Genomic DNA, 21,905 nt, shown 5'->3' on the forward strand with positions numbered 1-21,905 from the left:
CCCAAGCAGTGTTTTTCCCCCCCCCACATATGGGGTATCGGCATGATCATGAGAAATTGCACAGCATATTGTATGGTGCAATTTTTCAAGCTACCCTTATGAAAATTAAAAATATGGGTCTAAAGTAAAATTTTTGTGAAAAAAAAAGTTAAATGTTTTTTTTTCCTTCTACATTCCATTAATTCCTGTGAAGCACCTGAAGGGTTAATAAACTTCTTGAATGTGGATTTGAGCACCTTGAGGGGTGCAGTTTTTAGAATGGTGTCACTTTTGGGTATTTTCTGTCATATAGGCCCCCCAAAATCACTTCAAATGTGATGTGGTCTCAAAAAAAATGGTTTTGTAAAATTTGTTGTAAAAAATAAGAAATATCTGGTCAACTTTTAACCCTTGTAACTTCCTAACAAATTGTTTCAAAAATTGTGCTGACGTAAAGTAGACAAAGAGGGGAAATATTATCGTATATACTCGAGTATAAGCCGATCCGAGTATGATCCGAGGCACCTAATTTTGCCACGGAAAACTGGAAAAGCTTATTCATTCGCATATAAGCTGGGTATGCATAGTCCCCTCATCGCTGTCCTGGTATGCATGGATCCCCTGTCCTGTCCTGGCTTGCATGGCTCCCCCATCCTGTCCTGGAATGTATGGCTCCTTATCCCCTATCCTTGTATGAATGATTCCTATTAAAAAACAAAAAACATCCTACTCACCTTCCACGCGCCCATGAATATTCCCTCCACGCCTATGGGAGTGGAGAGGCGTGCATAATCATTACCTTAATGAGCGGAGCCAAGTGATCGTTCGGCACAGTTAGAGCTGCTGGCGCCGGGACCAACAAGATGCTGTGAGGGGCACTCAGGAGGGTGAGTAGGATGTATTCTGGAAGTCGGCTGCCACTGTCACTGTGCGCACTATAAGAGAAATGAATATTCATTTCTCTTTAGCAGCGGCACAGGCTTTAGCCACAGCCGCCGCTCCCCCTCTCCTGCCAGCTCCTGCCTCTGTCACCCGCCACTCCCCCTCCCCCGCCGGTTTTCTTGGTCAATTGACTCGTGTATAACCTGATCGGGGCCTTTTCAGCACAAAAAATGTGCTGAAAAACTCGGCTTATACACGAGTATATACAGTTTTGTGTGATATCTCTTATTCTCATTTAAGGGCATAAATATTAAAAGTTTGAAAATCGCTAAATTTTCAAAATTTTTGCCATTTCTGATTTTTTTTCAAGAATACTTGTAAGTCATATTAAAGAAATTTTACCACTATCATGAAGTACAATATGTCAAAAAAATATATATCATAATCAGTGGGATCCTTTGTAGCATTCCAGAGTTAATACATTATAAAGTGACAGTGGTCAGAATTGAATAAAATGGCCTGGTTAGGAAGGTCAAAATAGGCTTTGAGGTGAAGGGGTTAATGTGCTTGCCGAAAGATGATCTTGCCCATGCGTCGCCTCCCTCGCCATTTTTTGGAGTTAAAATAATTTGACGATAAGTGAACGCAATAGATGCTACTGCGCAGGTGCCACCAATGTCATTTTGACTAGGGAAATTTTTTCCCCCAGATAGTATAGGACTAAATTATAAATGAATATATGCAAATTATGCATATGCATCATGCTATAGCGCAGCCACCGGCGCCATTTTGATGGATATAATTTTTTTTTTTTTAAAGCCACAATTTGAAATGTAGTTTGTAGAATGAGGGGCAGGTCAGTGAAGGATCAGTGACCTATCATAAGCCATACAGATGGATATGTAATCAGAGCACCATATGAAGACCCCTCCCTCACAGGCCGCCCCGAAGCACGGGCATATCATTAACTGAAAATTACAAATAAAGATTAAACAACTACTACAAGATGGATTTCATCAACCAAGGTATCATTTTATTCAGTATAATTGTGTTGACCTGACACTGTCTGTAGGTTACTGTGCACAAGCCTGCTGACAGATTCCCTTTAAAGATATATAACAGGATATTAAGACACAGCAATTTACACCGTATTAAAAAAAAACCTTGATCTATCAAGATATAAAATTTTATATGTTAAGTCTGAATTACAAGAATAACACAATGTTCACTTACTAAACAGTTCCGCCTACCTGAGTCCGTATAATACGCGTAACAAGGATTGAAATATTTCAGACGGCATATCATATTTTTGTATACACAGTTGCTTCTTGCCAAGACACATCAAACTACTAGTTGTGAGAACGCTGTACTGCATACTTTGCTTGTCAGGTATATACTGTATGTAATTATGTATATGTATTGATATAGTTCTTCTTATACAGGTTAAGCTTCCAGCAATTAATCCAAAATGTACGAATGATAACTCCGTCATTGCATCTGGGAAAGGACCGCCTTTAATAAAGACCAAAGGTGACAAGCTTGGAAAGAAATGTTTCTTTCCACCAATGTAAGTAGGGAGCAATTATCAGAAACCTTATTATCCTAACGCTATGTGTAAATCTAAAATTGCAGAACAGACCCTGTTCATGTCCTGTTCGGCTATCTTTTAAGCATTTGATTTCTTTAAGGTTTTTTCTGACATGCTGAAGGACACCATCTTTGGGCAGCATTGTTTTTTTTTTTGCTATGTTAGGCCGACTAGCTTCTACAGATGAAACAACTTAAGGCTGCTGATTTATCTGTAGAAGCTGTATGGCCAAAAGCTTCCGGGCACCGAAACTTGCACATTCACCACACGGCACAGGTGCCATATGGAACATGTAAAAACACCCAAACAAGGGAAACCACAAGCATCAATCAAATGCAATATTTTCAGGAACCAACCAAAGTAATGCTGGAACAAATTCTGTGGTAAAGAAGGAGATGATGTACACAACAGTTTTCATGTCTAGGTAGAGACCACATTAAATCTTAGAAACTGTGATCTGCAAAATTCCAAAAGAAAACATTTTCTCCAATTATTCCTTTATTAATACTACAGGCCGGGGAATAAAACTGACACTGTAAACTTTGGAAAATTGCTTAGTAACGGATATGGGGATGAATGGTATCATCAGCATGGTGATGAAGATAGAAAACCCGTACAGAAGAGCAAAGTAAAAGGTAAATCGGCATGCATGAAATGTACTTTCTATATTCTCGTAAAGCCATTTATGACAAATGTTAGGTCAAATCACAGCTGTTATTTTTTACATCGTCTTTCCTTAAATTAGCAGTTATTACTTATTACTATTACAATTCATTCACTTATCTTTGGTTCTAGTTAACTATCCTTTGGTCTCAAACTCCATAGAGGTTTATTGATTTATGAAGGATGACTTGTGTGGAGGGATATTAGCATAGAGACATTTACTGCTATTGATCTCTACAGAAACCTGTTAAAGATCACTTACCACCTCATTACATCTCGATATCTAAGGAGGGCATATAGAGGGTGAAGCTGTCATGTATCTAGGACCTGTCAGATGAAGTTCTGCTCCCTTTATTTCTTTTAGGGGTCGTTCACACTTGCATATAACTCAGACTTCTAGAATCCGAAAAAACAAATTTATGGGTACATTACAATTCTGTAGCTTTCGAAACTATAAATGGTCATGTAAAAGTTTAAAAACTGCTGAGTCAAAAACGGATTTTATTTGGATGACAAGTGAGAGAAAATCATCCCACTGTCCTGGATGAGAATGAGACTGATTTTTATAGACTAGTGTGAACGACCCCTTAGAGTAGGACTCCATCACTTTTTTAAAAAATTATTTAACCCATTAGCCATAGTTATTATATGCACAGTTAATGTATTAAAATACTTATTGATCTCCTTTAGACATTAGCGAATTTGTTTGGATTCGGTTCTGAATACGATCGGCATCGAATATTGTTTTTGCAATATTCGTCGAACACAGCAAACGTAATTAGAGTCCCTTGGAGTAGAAATTACCGAATATATTCAGAACCAATCATAAGACATACATTCGGCATGAATAGTGTTCGAATATGGCCCGAATATGTCAAAATCAGATTCGAGGACAAAATCCGAACAAATTTGCTCACCTCCAATCTCCATCTTCTACCATTCCCAGTGCTGTTCGAGTCCCTTCTCCACCACTCGACTGCTGCTCTGTCTATACCGTTCTCACAGCGGGGTGACCGGAAGTCATCTTCTCAATGTAAGCCTATGGGACTTGCATCGAGGGTCTAACAGACTTCAGTTGAGAGAGACTACCAGTCCACACAGAAAATGCTGTGTGAGCTCAGTAGTCAGAACTGCAGTCACGGGGTGCAAAACAGTACTATTCTGGAGCTGTTAAAAATGGTGATCAGTAAAGGGGGCTTTACACATAGCGATATCGCTAGCAATATCGCTAAAGCGTCACCGATTTTGTGACGCAGCAGCGATATTGCTAGCGATATCGCTATGTGTGATACTTACCTCCGACCAGCTCCCCCGCTGGTTATCGGTGATCGCGCGAGATCATCCAGGTCCATTTCTCGTCGTCGGCTTCCTGCTGGCGCCGACGAGCGACGCGTTGACACGGGCGGAGGACGTCATCTTCGCCGCGTCTGAAAGGTAAGTAACAACCGCTGCTGCGTCGCTGCATCGCTAGTGAGATCTGCCTGTTTGAAAGCTCACTAGAGACCATTTAGCGATGCACCAGCGATCCTGACCGGGTCATACCGTGGTCGGGATCGCTGGTGCATCGCTAAATGTAAAGGGGCCTTAAGTATTGCACTTAATAATTGTGACTAAGGCTGCTTTCACACTTGCTTTTTTTTGCAGCGCGTTTTTCCCGCAAAAAAACCATACAAACGCATACAAATGCTGCGTTTTTTTCAAGCATTTTTATGCGCATGCATGGAAAAAACGCAGCGTTTTTATGCGTTTGTATGCGTTTTTAGTGCGTTTTTACCGCGTTTGCATTTTTTTCCAACATTAGTTGGCCTCACCAAAAAAATCAAGATAGGGTTAGGATTAACACTAACCCAAACCATGACTTTGCTAACCCTTATCCAAACCATACTAACCCTAACCCTTAACCAAACCATACTAACCCTAGCCCTTAACCAAACCATACTAACCCTAACCCTTAACCAAACCCTACTAACCCTAACTAACCCTAACCCTTAACCAAACCATACTAACCCAAAACCTATCCCTAAACCCCCTTAACTAACCCTAACTCTAACCCAAACCCCTAATTTCCATTGTCTAACCAATGGTCAACAAAAAAACGCATGCGCAAAAAAAGACATACATGAGCATGCCAATGTGCACGTATGCGCACCCATAGACTTACAATGGGTGTCTTGCTGTAAAAAAACGCATTGCGCGCGCATGCGTTTTTTTGAGGCAAGTCGGACGCCCAAAAAATGCACCACAAAAAACCGCATGTGCGTAAAAACACATACAAACGCATGTGTATGCGCACATAAGCGCATCCCATGCAAAATATAGGGGAAAAAAGCGCATGCGTGTTTTAGCGCTAAAATACAGCGCAAAAAAACCACAAGTGTGAAATCAGCCTTAGGGACTAAATACAAAAACATCACAGTTATGCTTTAAAATGACCTATCACCAGGTCAAAAGTGAGTATTTTTTGTTCTTGTTTTCCTCCTGGTGCTCCCCTGATTACACCAATTTTTCTTTTTTTTTAATTTGTCATATGGTTCCTGTGACATGAGCCTTGTATTTAGTGGTACTTTTTATGGAGTTTACAAATGGAATGGTGCTTGCAAGGTAATAATACACAGCAGGATAAAGACACGCCACCAGAGAATCTGAGACTTGCACCTTTGGTAAAGACTTTGAAGACTAGCACTAAATATAAATGTCCATTTCTCAAGAACTGTATGGCAGATGAAAAACTAGAATAATCAGCAGAGCAAGGGGAATAAAATAAGAACAAAAACTGGACACTGTTCATCTAATGACAGGTCCTCCTTATACACAAGGCACGTCCATGAACAAATGATGGAATGGAGGAACAATAGGTACATCCTGTGCAATGCCTATCAATGTATCTTTCTGTATGAATGCCTAAAAACTATTGTGTTAAATTGGTAACTATGATAAAACTGCATGCCGCTTTGCCATGTGGATTGAGCCACAAATATAAACCACTATGTAAACACACAGCTTCATGTTTCGTAAATGGACTACATATAATATACAGTAAAAGTTTTTTTTTATAAAAATAAAAAATCTGGGCTGGAAAAAGACACAAATTCAAATTACCACTGTATTGCACTGGCTTTCACAATAGTTCAGTAAGGAGGCAGTGATCCAGGTTAGTCCACAGTAAACATCTTTATTTTGTCAACTTACAAAAATAACTCTATGCTAACTCTAATGCTATCCTCCGATTCACAGCCAGATCGTCCAAATCAGTCCATATCAAATCCGCTGTTTTGGGCGTCTGCACCACTACATCACTCCATTACCATACTGCAGCTCTCTCCAAAAATGAAAGTCCATGTCAGGTTTTCGTAAATCTGACTTGGTTAAACTGTTTGACCAAATCCACACTCCTTGGAGTGCATTGTAATTACAGTCGCAGCTGTGGTTGCAATACAAAATTTATTTATGGATGGATTTAGTATGCTTCTAGTCCCATCCTGGGGGGACACATAACGACCCTTGTGTATGATTCTCCTCATATACACCCTCACTATGTTCAAACTTGGGGGGTTGAACAACTGTCACTATACAGAGTGCCCATGAAAGAGCATACGCATTTTGTCGTGCCTTCCCAAATCGATGTTCCACTGAGAATATAAAATTTTGCAATGACAGAAGCCATCTGGGGATTCGAGCATTCCTCTCCTTGACATTTCTCATCCAGACCAAGGATGAATGGTCCAAGTGAAACTGTTGCTCGAGCAAATAATAACGTAGGGATTCCAAGGCCCACAAAATGGCCAAGCACACCTCCACTACGTTATAATTTTTATCTGCCGAGGTAAGTTTCCTACTCAAGTAAGTGACCGAGTGTTCTTCTCCATTCATCTCCTGTGACAGAACCGCTCCTAGGACTACTTCAAAGGCATCCGTTTGCACGATAAAGCCTTTCTTCAAGTTGGGGATGGTGAGGACAGGCTGTCCACATGCCAACTTCATTCATTGGAATGCTTCCTGTGCCTGAGGTTTCCACTGACCAATGACACATTTTCTTCCCTCAAGGATGCCGATCTCCCGGCAAAATTAGGTATAAATTGTCTGTACACCAATGATGCCAAGGAACGCTCTTACATGTTTCGAAGTAAGAGGCCGGTGCCAGTTTTGAATGGCCTCAATTTTGTTTATTTGGGGTTTAATAACCCCTGTTATGAATGAGTTACCGTAGGAGGCAAAAACAGAAATACAAGCTAAGTTCAGAAAACCAGAGAAGTTGGCAACTATCAGATTGCAGACCCCTGAACCTATCAACACAACTAGCAGTAGACCGATCCCCAAAAAATACATCAGGTGTAGGAATCTTTGGTTCAGCAGCATGTGAATGAGCAAGGTAGGCGGAAATTCCCCGCACTTCCGCAGCGAGCTGCTCCACACGATCAGACAATTGCTTTATCTCTATTGAGAGAAAAAAAAAAATTCCCCCTACGGCCTCAGAGATATAGAGGAAAAAATATACACACTTTTTTTTTTTTTTTTTTTTTTTTTTACAATTCTTTCCTGCTACTGAGTACCCTAGGATCTGCGGTATGGCAGGTGATTCTGTTATGAATGAGTCACCGTAGGAGGCAAAAACAGAAATACAAGCTAAGTCCAGAAAACCAGAGAAGTTGGCAACTATCAGATTGCAGACCCCTGAACCTATCAACACAACTAGCAGTAGCCGTGGGGGGTTCCTACGATGCCCTAGACCCCTCGATCACAGCCGGAGAATTAAATAGGCCTAAAGAAAGAAAGGGGAAATCTAAACTGCCCCAGAACAGACCCCAAAGCAATAGGCAGCCCCCAACATATAATGACGGTGAAGCAAGATGAAAACACTAACACAGACAGAAAGATAGACTGAGCAAAGACGGGGCCCCAAAACTACCTAGATAGGAAAGGACAGGAAGGCTGCTGTCTGCAATCTGCCAAAACCCTATCAAAGACATAAGCCAACAAGCTGATATGAAAAAAGGCCCTGAAGCAGCTAGGCTTCAAAAACTAAATCAGCACTCAGGTATTTTCAGAAGACAGAGCTAAAGGAATTCAGCACACCCCAGCAGGGAATGGCAGAAATCCAGAAAAACAAAGCAAAACAAAGTCAAAGCACAAAGCAAAAGGCAGAGCAGCAAACTTAGCTTTAGAGGAGCAGGAATTCAGACTGGTCTCCAAGGATCCCACAGAGAAATCACCCGCAGGGCAGAAGGGCGTCGGCAGCCTTATATCCAGTCAGTAACTCCACTCAGCCAGTCATCATCATCAGCCTCAGGTGTTTGGTAATCAGGCTCACTACCTTTCTTTACCAGAAGAGGGAGTTCCTCGGGCCTCAGTAATGAAGGGGAAAATGAACTCAAAACAAACCCCACAGCCAATCATATACCCCAAGTAATGGGCAACATTTAGAACTATTGCACATTTATTTGGATTTCCAGTCAAACCTGCAGCTCGGAACAAATCCATGATCACTTCATCTAGGACAAGTGGGTATGCCAGTCGGCACTAGAGATAATATCATCCAAATATGCTGACTCATACTTCTGTGATAGGGTTTTAAAACTATGTCCATCAGCCTCTGGAATGTGGCTGGGGCCCCATGTAACCCAAAAGGCAAGAAAACATAGCATTAGAGACCCGTTATGAGGGTGGTCTTTTCTTTTGCCGACTCGATCGGAGGCACCTGCCAGTAACCCTTGGTCAGGTCGAGCTTCGTGAAGTGCTGGGCCTGCTCCAGTCTCCCAGTCAGCATATCCTCCCAGGGCATTGGATAAAGGTCAAATTTTCTCACTTCATTCCATTTTTGGAAATCGTTACAAAATTGTAACGATGCGTCCGGCTTCGGAATCAATACATTGGGGCCAGCCCACTCACACCTGGACTCCTCAGTAACTAGCTGAAGCATTTGTTTAATCTCAGTCACAATGACTTGCCTCCGGCACACAATATGGTTTCATTCGTACCCTTACCTAAGGCTCGGTGACAATATCATGTTGATTACAGTTAATCGGCCGTGTGGTTTTTCGATTATGTCCGTATTTTGCTGCGCCAACTTCCAAGCCTCCTATCGCTGTTGTTTATAGAGGGTGTCACTTATCTCTACTTCTCTTCCGGCCTCCTCCCATGCCGATGTTGGAGGCTCCACAAACAATACGACTGGAGTTGCACACGTAATCAAACATTCCTGGTCTTTCCACACCTTTGGCAGATTTACATGATATAATTGCTTGGGTTTCCTAAAGAAAAGAAGGTATTCCTTCACTATGGGCTTCTCTGAAGTGATCCGGTCCTGCATACTCGCCACATGCTTTATTATACTTTTATGGGGGAGTAAGCTGCAGTTCCCATGTCTCTTTGGCTACATCCAACAGGCCCCTAGGATGTCTACCGTATAATAGATTAAATGGAGAGAACCCTTTTGAGGACTGCATTACCTTTCGGACAGCAAATATTAAATAGGACAGTAACATCCCAATCCTTCCCATCTTTGGAGACCACTTTCTTTAGCATAGATTTAAGGGTCTTGTTAAATTTTTTCACTAGACCTTCGCTCTGTGGGTGGCACACTGACAAGCGCAATTGTTTTAATTTGGAGCAGCTTGAACAGTTCCTTTGTCACCTTTGACATTAAAGGAGTCCCCTGGACTGTAAGTATGCCCTTAGATAGCCTAAGGCAACAGAACATGGAAAACCGCTCCCGGGCAACAAGTTTAGCCGAGGTGTGGTGAAGCGGAAATGCCTCCGGGTAATGAGTAGCGTAATCTACGATCACTAATATCTGTTGGTGACCATGGGCTGACTATACTATAGGCCCTACCAAAACCATAGCAGTCCACTCAAAAAGTACCTCTATAACAGGCAGAAGAAACAATGGACCACGGAAACTTGAGATGGGTGTGGTCAGCTGACACTCTGGGCATAACTCACAAAACCTCTGATCCTCTGCATGAATCCGGCCCATGAGAACCGTTGAAGAATACATGCTTTGCTCTGAATAAAGCAATATGTTTTGTATTATGTGCTGGGTTAATTATAGCACCATCTAGTGGTGGCTGAATTTATAGCTACGTCCTAAGTAGCATTATATAGTCTGTGCCTTTAACAGAAGCAATGTACATGGGATTGAAGCAGTGCTTTGTGGGAAGGAAGCAATGTATTCTGGGATGAAGAAGGGCCATTTTGCTTCTGTGTATATCATAGGATGCATGTGTTTACCTGTCCTTCATCTTAATTCTCCGATTTGAATTCATTATCCGGTTAATGCATATCTGGTAAGCTTAATCTTTCTTACAATGCAGTGTGTGCAGAGAGTTTATTAGCTACATACAGTGGGGAAAAAAAGTATTTAGTCAGTCAGCAATAGTGCAAGTTCCACCACTTAAAAAGATGAGAGGCGTCTGTAATTTACATCATAGGTAGACCTCAACTATGGGAGACAAACTGAGAAGAAAAAATCCAGAAAATCACAGTCTGTTTTTTTTTTCATTTTATTTGCATATTATGGTGGAAAATAAGTATTTGGTCAGAAACAAAATTTCATCTCAATACTTTGTGATATATCCTTTGTTGGCAATGACAGAGGTCAAACGTTTTCTGTAAGTCTTCACAAGGTTGCCACACACTGTTGTTGGTATGTTGGCCCATTCCTCCATGCAGATCTCCTCTAGAGCAGTGATGTTTTTGGCTTTTCGCTTGGCAACACGGACTTTCAACTCCCTCCAAAGGTTTTCTATAGGGTTGAGATCTGGAGACTGGCTAGGCCACTCCAGGACCTTGAAATGCTTCTTACGAAGCCACTCCTTCGTTGCCCTGGCGGTGTGCTTTGGATCATTGTCATGTTGAAAGACCCAGCCACGTTTCATCTTCAATGCCCTTGCTGATGGAAGGAGGTTTGCACTCAAAATCTCACGATACATGGCCCCATTCATCATTCATGTACCCGGATCAGTCGTCCTGGCCCCTTTGCAGAGAAACAGCTCCAAAGCATGATGTTTCCACCACCATGCTTTACAGTAGGTATGGTGTTTGATGGATGCAACTCAGTATTCTTTTTCCTCCAAACACGACAAGTTGTGTTTCTACCAAACAGTTCCAGTTTGGTTTCATCAGACCATAGGACATTCTCCCAAAACTCCTCTGGATCATCCAAATGCTCTCTAGCAAACTTCAGACGGGCCCGGACATGTACAGGCTTAAGCAGTGGGACACGTCTGGCACTGCAGGATCTGAGTCCATGGTGGCGTAGTGTGTTACTTATGGTAGGCCTTGTTACATTGGTCCCAGCTCTCTGCAGTTCATTCACTAGGTCCCCCCGCGTGGTTCTGGGATTTTTGCTCACCGTTCTTGTGATCATTCTGACCCCACGGGGTGGGATTTTGCGTGGAGCACCAGATCGAGGGAGATTATCAGTGGTCTTGTATGTCTTCCATTTTCTAATTATTGCTCCCACAGTTAATTTCTTCACTCCAAGCTGGTTGGCTATTGCAGATTCAGTCTTCCCAGCCTGGTGCAGGGCTACAATTTTGTTTCTGGTGTCCTTTGACAGCTCTTTGGTCTTCACCATAATGGAGTTTGGAGTCAGACTGTTTGAGGGTGTGCACAGGTGTCTTTTTATACTGATAACAAGTTTAGACAGGTGCCATTACTACAGGTAATGAGTGGAGGAAAGAGGAGACTCTTAAAGAAGTTACAGGTCTGTGAGAGCCAGAAATCTTCATTGCTTGTTTCTGACCAAATACTTATTTTCCACCATAATATGCAAATAAAATGAAAAAAAAACAGACAATGTGATTTTCTGGATTTTTTTTTCTCAGTTTGTCTCCCATAGTTGAGGTCTACCTATGATGTAAATTACAGACGCCTCTCATCTTTTTAAGTGGTGGAACTTGCACTATTGCTGACTGACTAAATACTTTTTTTCCCCACTGTAGTAGTCAGTGCTCAGTAGACTTAATTGGACACCTGTGTTTGCTTTCTATGTAAATTGCATCACACTAAATGCTTCCTGTACTGTATCTGTGTTAACTGTGTGATCATCTGCCCAATACTTATGCATGTTATTTGTATTCCTTGTAGTTTTACTGCGCATGTTCTATACTCTTCACAAATAAACAAGTTAGACTACAGAGAACAGTCTGCTCATTTTGGAAGACAGAGCTGTGGTTTATACTGTATGCTGGATTGCACATCGTGTCAGCGTGCCTGAAGGCAGAATAATAAAATCTTGTGTCTTTTTAACCCCTAGGTGACTACCCAGCATATGTTTGGGGGCCGTGTCGAGCACTGCCCGGAGGTATGATTGGGGTGCTACGAGCTGTTTCACTACTGTCCAAGATTTTGTCAACCCAATATAGCAACTCCGACATACACGGAAAAAATGTTTTTGCCCCGCCTACTGATCCACCCCATTTACCTCTATCACCCTTTCCCGTGCTCTAGTTAGGGTGGGATCCTGGAGCTGAGCTGTCCCAAATGTTCCGTAGGAGCATTCCAGCTTCTGGATTGAGGAGGTCTCCTTGAACTCTGCTGCCAATACCTCTAGGAAAAACCTATTGAGTTTACACTCTTTCCCTATGATGGTGACCCCTTTGGCAGGTATCCCTGACTCAGGGTCTTCGGATTCTGCACCCAGACAAACCTTTATCCTAGGAGAGTTAATTTTACTCTCCCACAAGGACCAGAACAGGGGCATGTCTCTTCCAACACAGTATCATAAGGATAGGTCTTCATCATTTTCACCACATGTGTAACTTCCCTGCATGAAGTGGAAAAGGTAACCTCCGCTGTCAAAACTTTGTGGACTTCACCATGAATACAAATGACCTTGCCTTTTTCTTCATTGGGTTTTAATCTGGAAATCAATGACTCATGGACGAGTATCACTAGTCTTCCTGAGTTCAAGCGAGCCTCTACTTGGTGTCCGTTGATGCGCATCTCTCACAAATGGAGTTTATCCGCTGAGGTGACTGCGTCAGCAGTGTAGAAAGCTTGGGCATACATTGATACCTGGCAAGTAAACCCGCAGTCCTTGGTTTCAGTAGTCAGGGGGCAGTTGGCAGCCACATGTCTTGACCCTAGGTATCACCAACACCTGATAGCGGCGGCAACCACTAGTCCACGAGACTGGTTTAGGGGAATTGTTCTCCTGTAACCCTCACTCTGGTGTATCCCCTCAATATGGGCTCGGTTCCGACTGACCCCAGCAGAGAGTCGTGAGCCTTTCCCAGGCTCCTGGGCTTGTAGGGACCAGCCTGATAGCCACAGTAAGCAGAGTCCCGTATGAAATCCTGGGTGGCGCCGCTCTGACTTTGTCCTGGGCCCAGGACAAACCAGGGTCACAGGGCCGTAGTCTGCTGCAGACAAAGGCTGTTAGGCTGCTACTGTTGTGCAAGGGAGAGGACCCAGCTGTGGCTGTAAATACAAGGCACTCCAGTAGGTTGGGGACACATAACGACACTTGTATACGATTCCCCTCACTGCCTCACACTCCAATTTTGCACATAATAAATAAATAAATAAAAAATAAAACACATATTTAGTATTGCTGCATTCATAAAAGTCCAGTCTGTCAAAATATAAAGTAAATTAATGTGATTAGTACACGATGTAACAAGAAAACAAATTGAAACTCCAGAATTACGGTTTTTTTGCCCCTGCAACAATGCAGTAAAATGCAATAAGAGCTGATCTAAAGATCATATCTACCCCCAAAATGCCAGTAATAACATCAGCTCAGGGCGCAAAAAAGTAAGCCTCATCCAATCTTGTATCCTGAAAAATGAAAATGTTACAGCCCTCGGAAAATGGAGACACAAGCAATTTTTTTTTTTTTTTTTTTTAAATTTAAGAATCATTTTTTTCACCTTTTTAAAGGGAATCTGTCACCACATTTCACCTATCTAAAATATTAATAAGCACATACAGGTTATAGATTGCTGATTAGAGGGATACCTGTATGCCTCATATCAGATGTCTTGTTGTTGAGAAATAATCTTTTATCACTTTATGTAAATTACCTCTTCCAGGCAATTGGGAGGATCCTGTCTGGAAATAACTTTGCCTCCAGAGATTATTTTACATGAAGAGGGCGTTACCAGTGTGATGTGTGATGGCCGCTCTCTGCTCTTCTGATCTCACTGCAGAGCTGTGTGTGACTATAAGGCTGGAGTCACACTAACCTGCGCAAAATACGCTCCATATTTTACATGCGTAATACGGATGAATGACCCCTAAACAGTGCTCCGTAGGTCATCCGTAAGCAGGGTGAGGTCGCGTATTTTGCGCATGTGTGCATCCGTATGTAATCCGTGTGGCATCCGTATGCAATCCGTATGGCGAGATTTTCTCGCAGCCTTGCAAAATGGACATTTAACGGTTTTGAGGCCTGCAAACAATTTAAATCATTAGCCTGCACCCTATTTAGACACTCAGAAACAGGTGGATGCCTACATTCTGTACATTTGTCACCTTGCTTTCACGAGGTGTGTTGGTGTTCTTTGTGCAGCATGGCAGAGGGTCTGACATTCAATACAACTGAGCAGGTTCTCTTTACCTGGCTTTTGTCACGGCGCTTTGGCCAACCATATCCTGTGATAGTGGATCCGCGGAGGAGGAGACGCATGTGGGTCCATCCACTTTTGAGGCAACGACTCACAAGAGGTCATTTTCACCGCCTCTATTCGTCTCTGCGGGAGCATCCGGAGAAATTTTACCAGTACTGTCGAATGAGCATTTCCACATTTGATCGCCTCTTGGAGACAGTGCGCCCTGGGATCACCTTTCAGGACACTATGATGCGCAAAGCCATATCTGCAGAGGAGCGACTTCTACTCACAATACGGTATGTACTACACAACCACATTCTCTATGTTCATAATGTGTGTGTTAATTTATGTTTTTTGGCCTTCTTGGACAAAGTTTAATACCCTCATCTTACTCAAAATATGTTTCACCTGACACAGCAGAATGTTACATATAATATGTCCTGCATATCACTTAGTCATTGTGCCACCAAATATGTGTGTGTTGTTCTCTCTCATTTCCTAACAAGTTTGGTCGGCATGTAACTGATTTTTTTTTACTTCAGCCATTCTAAACTTTACTATTTCTGTTGTTCTACAGCTTCCTGTCCACTGGCCTGTCTTATGCCGCCCTCCACCATGAGTTTCTCATTGGGAAGTCAACCATTTCAGGCATAGTGAGGTCTACATGTGCACAAATCTGGACAAGACTCCATCAGGTGGTCCTACCCGAGCCCAGGATGTAAGACTGGTTAAGGATTTCAAGGGACTTTGAGGAGGACTGCCAGTTTCCAAATTGTATTGGAGCCCTGGATGGCAAGCATATCAGGGTGCGTAAGCCGCCAAACTCAGGCTCCCAATTCTTCAATTCTAAACAATACTTTTTTGTTGTATTGTTGGCTCTGGTAGACCCTCAATACAAGTTTATTATTGTTGACATTGGGGCCTATGGAAGGATGGGAGACTCTAGAGTCTTCAATACTTCCATAATGGGTCGGCGGCTACGCACCAACCAGTTGGATCTACCACCACCACGCCAGCTACCAGGCTCCCCCGAACAATCAGTCCCTTATGTCCTTGTGGCAGATGAGGCCTTTCAGTTATCACGCAATGTCATGAGGCCATATCCCCGACGCAACCTTGACCACAGGTGCAGAATTTTTAACTTGCGCCTATCACGTGCTAGGCGACTGGTGGAGTGTTCCTTTGGGATTCTTTGTGCCAAATGGCGGGTACTCCAGTCTGCCATTCAGTTGAGTGAGCAAAATGTGAATGAAGTTGTCAAAGCCTGTGTTGTTCTGCATAACTTCACCAGGATACATGATTGTTCCTCCTCTGATGGTGTTGTGTGTAGGCCGGACAATGTGCGCAGGGTGAGACCACCTATCAACCCTCAACGTAGTCCGCTCTCTGGCCTCAAAGTGCGTGATATATTCACTAATTACTTTATCTCACCTGAGGGGGCAACTTCTTGGCAAGAGAATGCTGTGTCTATGTTATAATTTGTTTCTTTAAAAGTGTGTCTAAATATATATTACTCAAAGCCTTTATGATTCTATGACTGTTTCATTGCATTGGTTGGTGTCTGTTAGTATGTTGTGAGGGATTGTGAAAAATCACACAGAGACGTTAACTAGAGTAGACAAATTTTTAGTTTTGCCTTTTTTTTTTGTTTTGCTTAAAGGCAAACATAATTTTGCCATAACACAAATTTGGCAATGGCCAAAATGACCCTTTGTGCCTTCTTTAACTTGGTGTAACATTAACATTACAGAAAAAAACTGCAACAAACATTATGCAATAACAACATTGCTGCATGCCTACATTAACCTTGATTAGGCAACAAAGGGTGAGCTCCATCACCTAAATAAAGTCAATAAGATAACACTCACATTTCCTCATAATGTTATCCAATCATAGAAAGATTCCACCATGACAGGCAAGGCTACCTCACATCTTTCACACAGATATTACCTGTCTGTAGAACAGACAATATTTAAGCATGCTATACTGGAAAGGATGAAAATACAAAAATCACTTGTTAAGACATAGAGAGAGCGTGATATTCTGAATGCTGGTCGCCTCAAATTGTTTTACTAGAGATTGTTAACAACAAAGTTGACTACTTAACTAAAGGCAAGCACGCCTTTCCTATGCGCGTTAGCAAGTGACTAGTGTATTTTCATCCTTTCATGTAACAGTATAGCGCATTTAAATATTCTCTTTTATACACACATGTAATATCTATGTGAAAGGCGTGAGGTAGCGTTGCCTGTCATGATGGATTGTTTCATATGTTTGGAAAACATTGTTTAAAAATGTGAGTGTTAAATTATGTTCTAAATGTTGGTGAAGGAGAACACCTGTTTTTTTGTCTAGATTAGAAGCACCAGTTACCTGTCACTGGACATCTCCAAACTTTTGAATCATAAATCCTCATATGTAGGGGAAGGGGAACGTGGAGGACCAGCCTGTGGGTGCTGCTGGACATTGTGGGAAACATCGCCCTGTGTGGGGCCATACTGTTGCCCATGATGCTGTAGTTGTCCAGCCTCCTGGGCCTGTTGGGGATACTGGCAAGAGTAATGATGATGGTGAGGGGCTTCTTGTTGGCTCTGGTAGGCCCGTGGCTCATACCCACCAAGATAGCCAGATCGTCCCCAACCAGGTTGGGACCAGCCTCCAACACTGGGTGGGTACAAGTGACCATATTGGTGGGGTTGGCTTGTGGAAGACATTTGGGGCTGCAGAATAGAAGGATGGGTAGGGGGAGGAAGGGGTTGTGGTGTTGGCCCACGTATTAGGGGCTGTTCAGACCCTGCTTGACCAAGCATCTGTGTGGATGGTCTCATGCGCATTAAATTTCTTGGTGAGAGCTGCCACCTCTCCAGAAATTCAAACACCTCATATGGGGTATTGGGGGGGGTGCTTGCATCAAGCAGGATCTGAATACATCCCCTAATACGGAGCCTGACCTCACGGGTAAGGGCACGGAGATAAAGGGTGAGGCTACGTGCATAGGCCTCCTCACCATCATCTGTAGTGACTCTGGACAAGTAATTCAGCACCCCTGTGTCCACATTGGTCCTGCTCTCTTGAATGGTGACCTGGCGCCTTCTTCTTATTCGCCGTGATGCTAGAGCAGCCTGTGGGGAGGGCCTGATCTGGGCAGTTGGGCTGCTGCTCAAGTTGCCCGGCTCTTCCAGGATGGGTGAGTTTGCAGCAGCAGACCGTCCTGGTGGTGTGTTGTGTAGGGCAGCCATTGTGTGTTCTGGTGATGCCTCCTCTTCAGCCATCCTTCTTGTAGGGGGAGAAGATGGGCCAGCCACCTCATCCCCTACAGGATCTATAATGGGCTCTGCCTCTGAGGCCGTTCCTCGATCCGTAAGGTTGGATTGAGTTCTGTTATGAAATAGAACAGAGGCAAAAATACATCAATATTTTTGTCCCTGTAAAGTATTTGTGTAATGTTTTTGTGTAATGTGGTGTGAGGTATGTACTTACGGTCTCAGAGCCAGAATTGGGGCGAGGAAGTTCAGCCGGTCATAGTATATATATTTGCGTTTTACATGGCCAGCATCCCCACTCCTGGACCGCTGCTGGCGTTCCCGGCGGTACTGGTCCCGGATGCTTTTCCACCGTTTCATCACATCTTCCACTGCAATGTGACAGGAAAGAATGTCAAAATCACATATTTGAGAGGTCACATTTTCTACCAGTAGTCTAGGCATGGGGCCTTCTGGGGTGTGCGTTCTACCCATGGTGGCATATGTAATTGGGCCGATACCCAGGGTCTCGTTAGCTCCACTGAAACTAATTTTATTGGCTAGGAGGATGAGGAGCTTGTGGCCTAACCCCTAATTATGGCTGTGTGAAGCCACGTGTCACATACTAATGTAACGGCCTCATGAGGCTAATAAAAGTACATGCACAGGAAGGGGGGTGCTGATTGTAGATTCATTTTATAGCGTGCGCTAAGGTTTAATTATATTTTTATGGTTGCACTTACGAATTTTCTGCTGGTCATCACGTGGTCTGTCACCAAAGTCATGGTACATCTGGCGACAGATGCGCCTCCATGACGCCTCCTTTCTTGTGCGGTTAGCATAGTTTGCATCGCGTGGGTCCCATATTTCTGGACGCTCCTGCACCAGCACAATGAGCATCTCTACATTAATATATGTGGACGCCATGCTGCTGCTGTACTCTGTGGAGGCGTACTTCCTGGATGTCTGGAGCGCTTTTTTTAGCTCACTTGCATGTCTAGGCTTCCTGATGATGGATTGGCCCATTTCCTGTTCACCAGCCAAAAGACCTGCGTATTGCTCGCAGGTCACACGTGTGTTCCGTGTGTAATCCGTATTTTTTGCGCACCCATAGACTTGCATTGGCGTACTACGGGCGTAGTACGCTGACAATCGCAGCATGCTGCGAGTGGCACGGAGCGTAGGATACTGAGGAGAAATATACGCCTGGTGCGAGTGACCCCATAGAGAATCATTGGTCCATGTCTAATGCGTGCTTTTTGCGCCTCTCACTCTCCCGTATTCCTCGCCAGTGTGACCCCGGCCTAACTGACACATCTGCAGGTTCCAGCTCACAGTTGTTATATACTTGTAATGCAGCAGAACTGAGAGAAGCAAAAAATGTGTTTGTAAGAAGTCAAATTTCAATTCTCCAGTTCTCTTACTTGTCTGACTGATAACGGTCTCCAGAGCTTATTTTACATGAAGGAGGAGTTATCTTCCAGATTTTTAGACAGCAGATACTAATAAAATTAAAAGTAATTATCTCAGAAAACCTCTTTAAACCTTTACATTTACTTTTTTTTTTTTTTTTTTTTGCTTTTTCCTCCCTTCTAAGGATATAACTTTTTCTATATTTCCATCTATGAAACCATATGACTGCTTGTTTTTGCAGGACAATGACAGCATACATTTTATCACATGATGATTGAAAAGTGGGAGAAAAAAAATCCAAGTGCGATTGTAATTGTGAAAAAGCACAATTGTGCTTTTTTTTTTTTTGTTTAGCAGCATTCATGACCTGTCAATATGTTGCTACAGGTCAGTATGATTGCACCCATACTCAGCAAACATAGTTGTTTTTTTTTCATTGGTGGAAAACATCATTGATTTGTAAAAATAAAAAAGAATTTAAAAAAATTGCTTGTGTCCCATTTTTCGAGAGCTGTAAAGATTTCAGTTTTTGGTCGATGGGACTGAGTGGGGACTTGATTTTTACGCCGTGAGCAAATGTTTTTATTGATACCATTTGGTGGTATGTAAAATATTTTTATCTCCTTTTATTGCATTTTTTTGCGGTTCTGCAATTTTATATGTTATTTATATGGTTTTATGTAGCTTTTTTATTTAGATTTTTGAATACCAGTACGTCATATGTCAGTAAGGGGTTAAGTTATTCGTAGACTTGATACCTTGAGCCATTCTATGGCATCAAATAGCTATTAATAGTACATAACTGTGCTTGGCAGTGTGTTAGTTGTTGTTTAATTAGATGTGTAGTATCATTTTGAGATATATCGTATATCGACAAATGGTTATAAAGTCAAAGAATGTTCTGCTTACTTGCTAATTTGGTTTATTATCCTGTAGAATGTAAGTCCACAAGGACAGGGTCCTCTCCCCTCTGTACCAGTCTGTCATTGTAAATTTGTTTACTGTTAACGATATCTATAACTTTGTATGTACAGCACCATGGAATTAATGGTGCTATATAAATAAATAATAATAAAGTAGGCTAGTTACTGTTGACGTGGACACCAACACAACCACACAGGTCTACCATCACCCACTTATTAGAATAATATAGCACTGACAAACCAAAGGCCATTTTGTCATAAAATTAATACTTTTATTTTTATTACTATAACAATTGCAATACAAGCAATACAAAAAAGAATCAAGGGAAATGAAGAATTGCTAATAAGATCTCTTAGCTCTACACACTGAATACACAGAAAACTATATCCCCCATGCAAATTAGACAGCTGTCACTAAATCCATAAATACTCTTATAATCACAGAAATATTAAAAGGGTATTCTCACATTCTTAAATTGCTTCAGTATGTTAAGCTAAGTTCACACTAGCATTTCTGTGCGCAGCATATCATCTGCAAACGCATGCAAAAAACGCATGCAAACTCATGTTTACGCAGCTTTTTTTATCCGCATCATCTTACGCAAGGGGCCACAAAACGCTGCATTTGTTTGTATGCGTTTTTGCATGCATTTGCGTTATGTGCATGCGTTCAATATTTCCGATGCTTTTTCAGTAGAGTTTCCTTGACACCAGAAACCCATTGGGCGTGTCTCATGGGATTTCTAAATATAGACACACGGCACTGATGAAATCCTCGTCTTTTGCTGCTTTATCCAGCTGCAAGATGGTTCTTAGCATGGAGAGCTTCATTATTAATCTTGATTTGCAAATGGATGTTGCCTTTGCTGTGGCTTGTGAAGAAGAAAGAAGAGAGACTGAGAAGATATCATTGTCGCTATTGGCAACACCCCATTGTGTCCGAGAGAGCCGTGGAGCCTACCACTCGTACACAGAGCTGCTTGAAAACCCGCAAAAGTTTTTCAACTACACGAGGATGTTGGAACAGAGCTTCGATGACTTGCTGCAACGTGTCTGAGGATCCATCACCAGGCAGGAGACACAGCTACGTCGAGCAATTCCTACTGAGGAACGTCTGTTGGTGATCCTGAGATACGCAATTTTGAAAAACAAACACATTTCGTTAGTATTATCATTTGAAAAACCATGTACTTATTTTTTTTCCGATTTTCTGTTCGGCAGATTCCTGGCTTCTGGAGAAACTTTATCATCTCTACATTTTCAATTCCGGATTGGAGAGTCCACCCTTTCTGGGATTGTTGGAGACACCTGCTGTGCTTTATGTGACATTCTGTGTGAAGATTTCTTCCCCCAACCCTCAACTGAACTGTGGCTGGAAAATGCTTCAAAATTCCAGGACATTTGTAATTTTCCTAACTGCGGGGGGCTGTGGACGGCAAACACAGTTCGGATTATGAAACCTGCTGGAAGTGGATCCGAATATTTCAATTACAAAAAATACTTTTTTATTGTTCTCATGGCGATTGCAGATGCTGAATGTCAATTTGTCGCCGTTGATGTTGGCTCATTTGGATGAGGAAATGACTCACAGACTTTCAGAAACTCTGACATGGGCCGTTTGTATGGAAATACAGTTAACCACAACCTCTTCCAAACACTG

At 42.4% G+C, this 21,905-nt stretch overlaps 1 protein-coding gene across 1 annotated transcript in view; it reads left to right on the forward strand.

Moving 5' to 3' along the window:
* Positions 1-21,905, forward strand: part of CUNH7orf57 (chromosome unknown C7orf57 homolog) — a 253,398-nt gene that overhangs the window by 214,766 nt on the left and 16,727 nt on the right. Inside the window, exons 6-7 of the mRNA XM_073549840.1 lie at positions 2,304-2,428; positions 2,963-3,084. Of these exons, the coding sequence (XP_073405941.1) occupies positions 2,304-2,428; positions 2,963-3,084 (247 nt within the window). The remainder of the gene's footprint in view (positions 1-2,303; positions 2,429-2,962; positions 3,085-21,905) is intronic.

Source organism: Dendrobates tinctorius, unplaced genomic scaffold (genome assembly GCF_039654945.1).
Source record: "Dendrobates tinctorius isolate UK_male_01 unplaced genomic scaffold, ASM3965494v1 ptg000162l, whole genome shotgun sequence".
In the NCBI taxonomy this organism is placed as follows: Eukaryota; Metazoa; Chordata; class Amphibia; order Anura; family Dendrobatidae; genus Dendrobates; species Dendrobates tinctorius.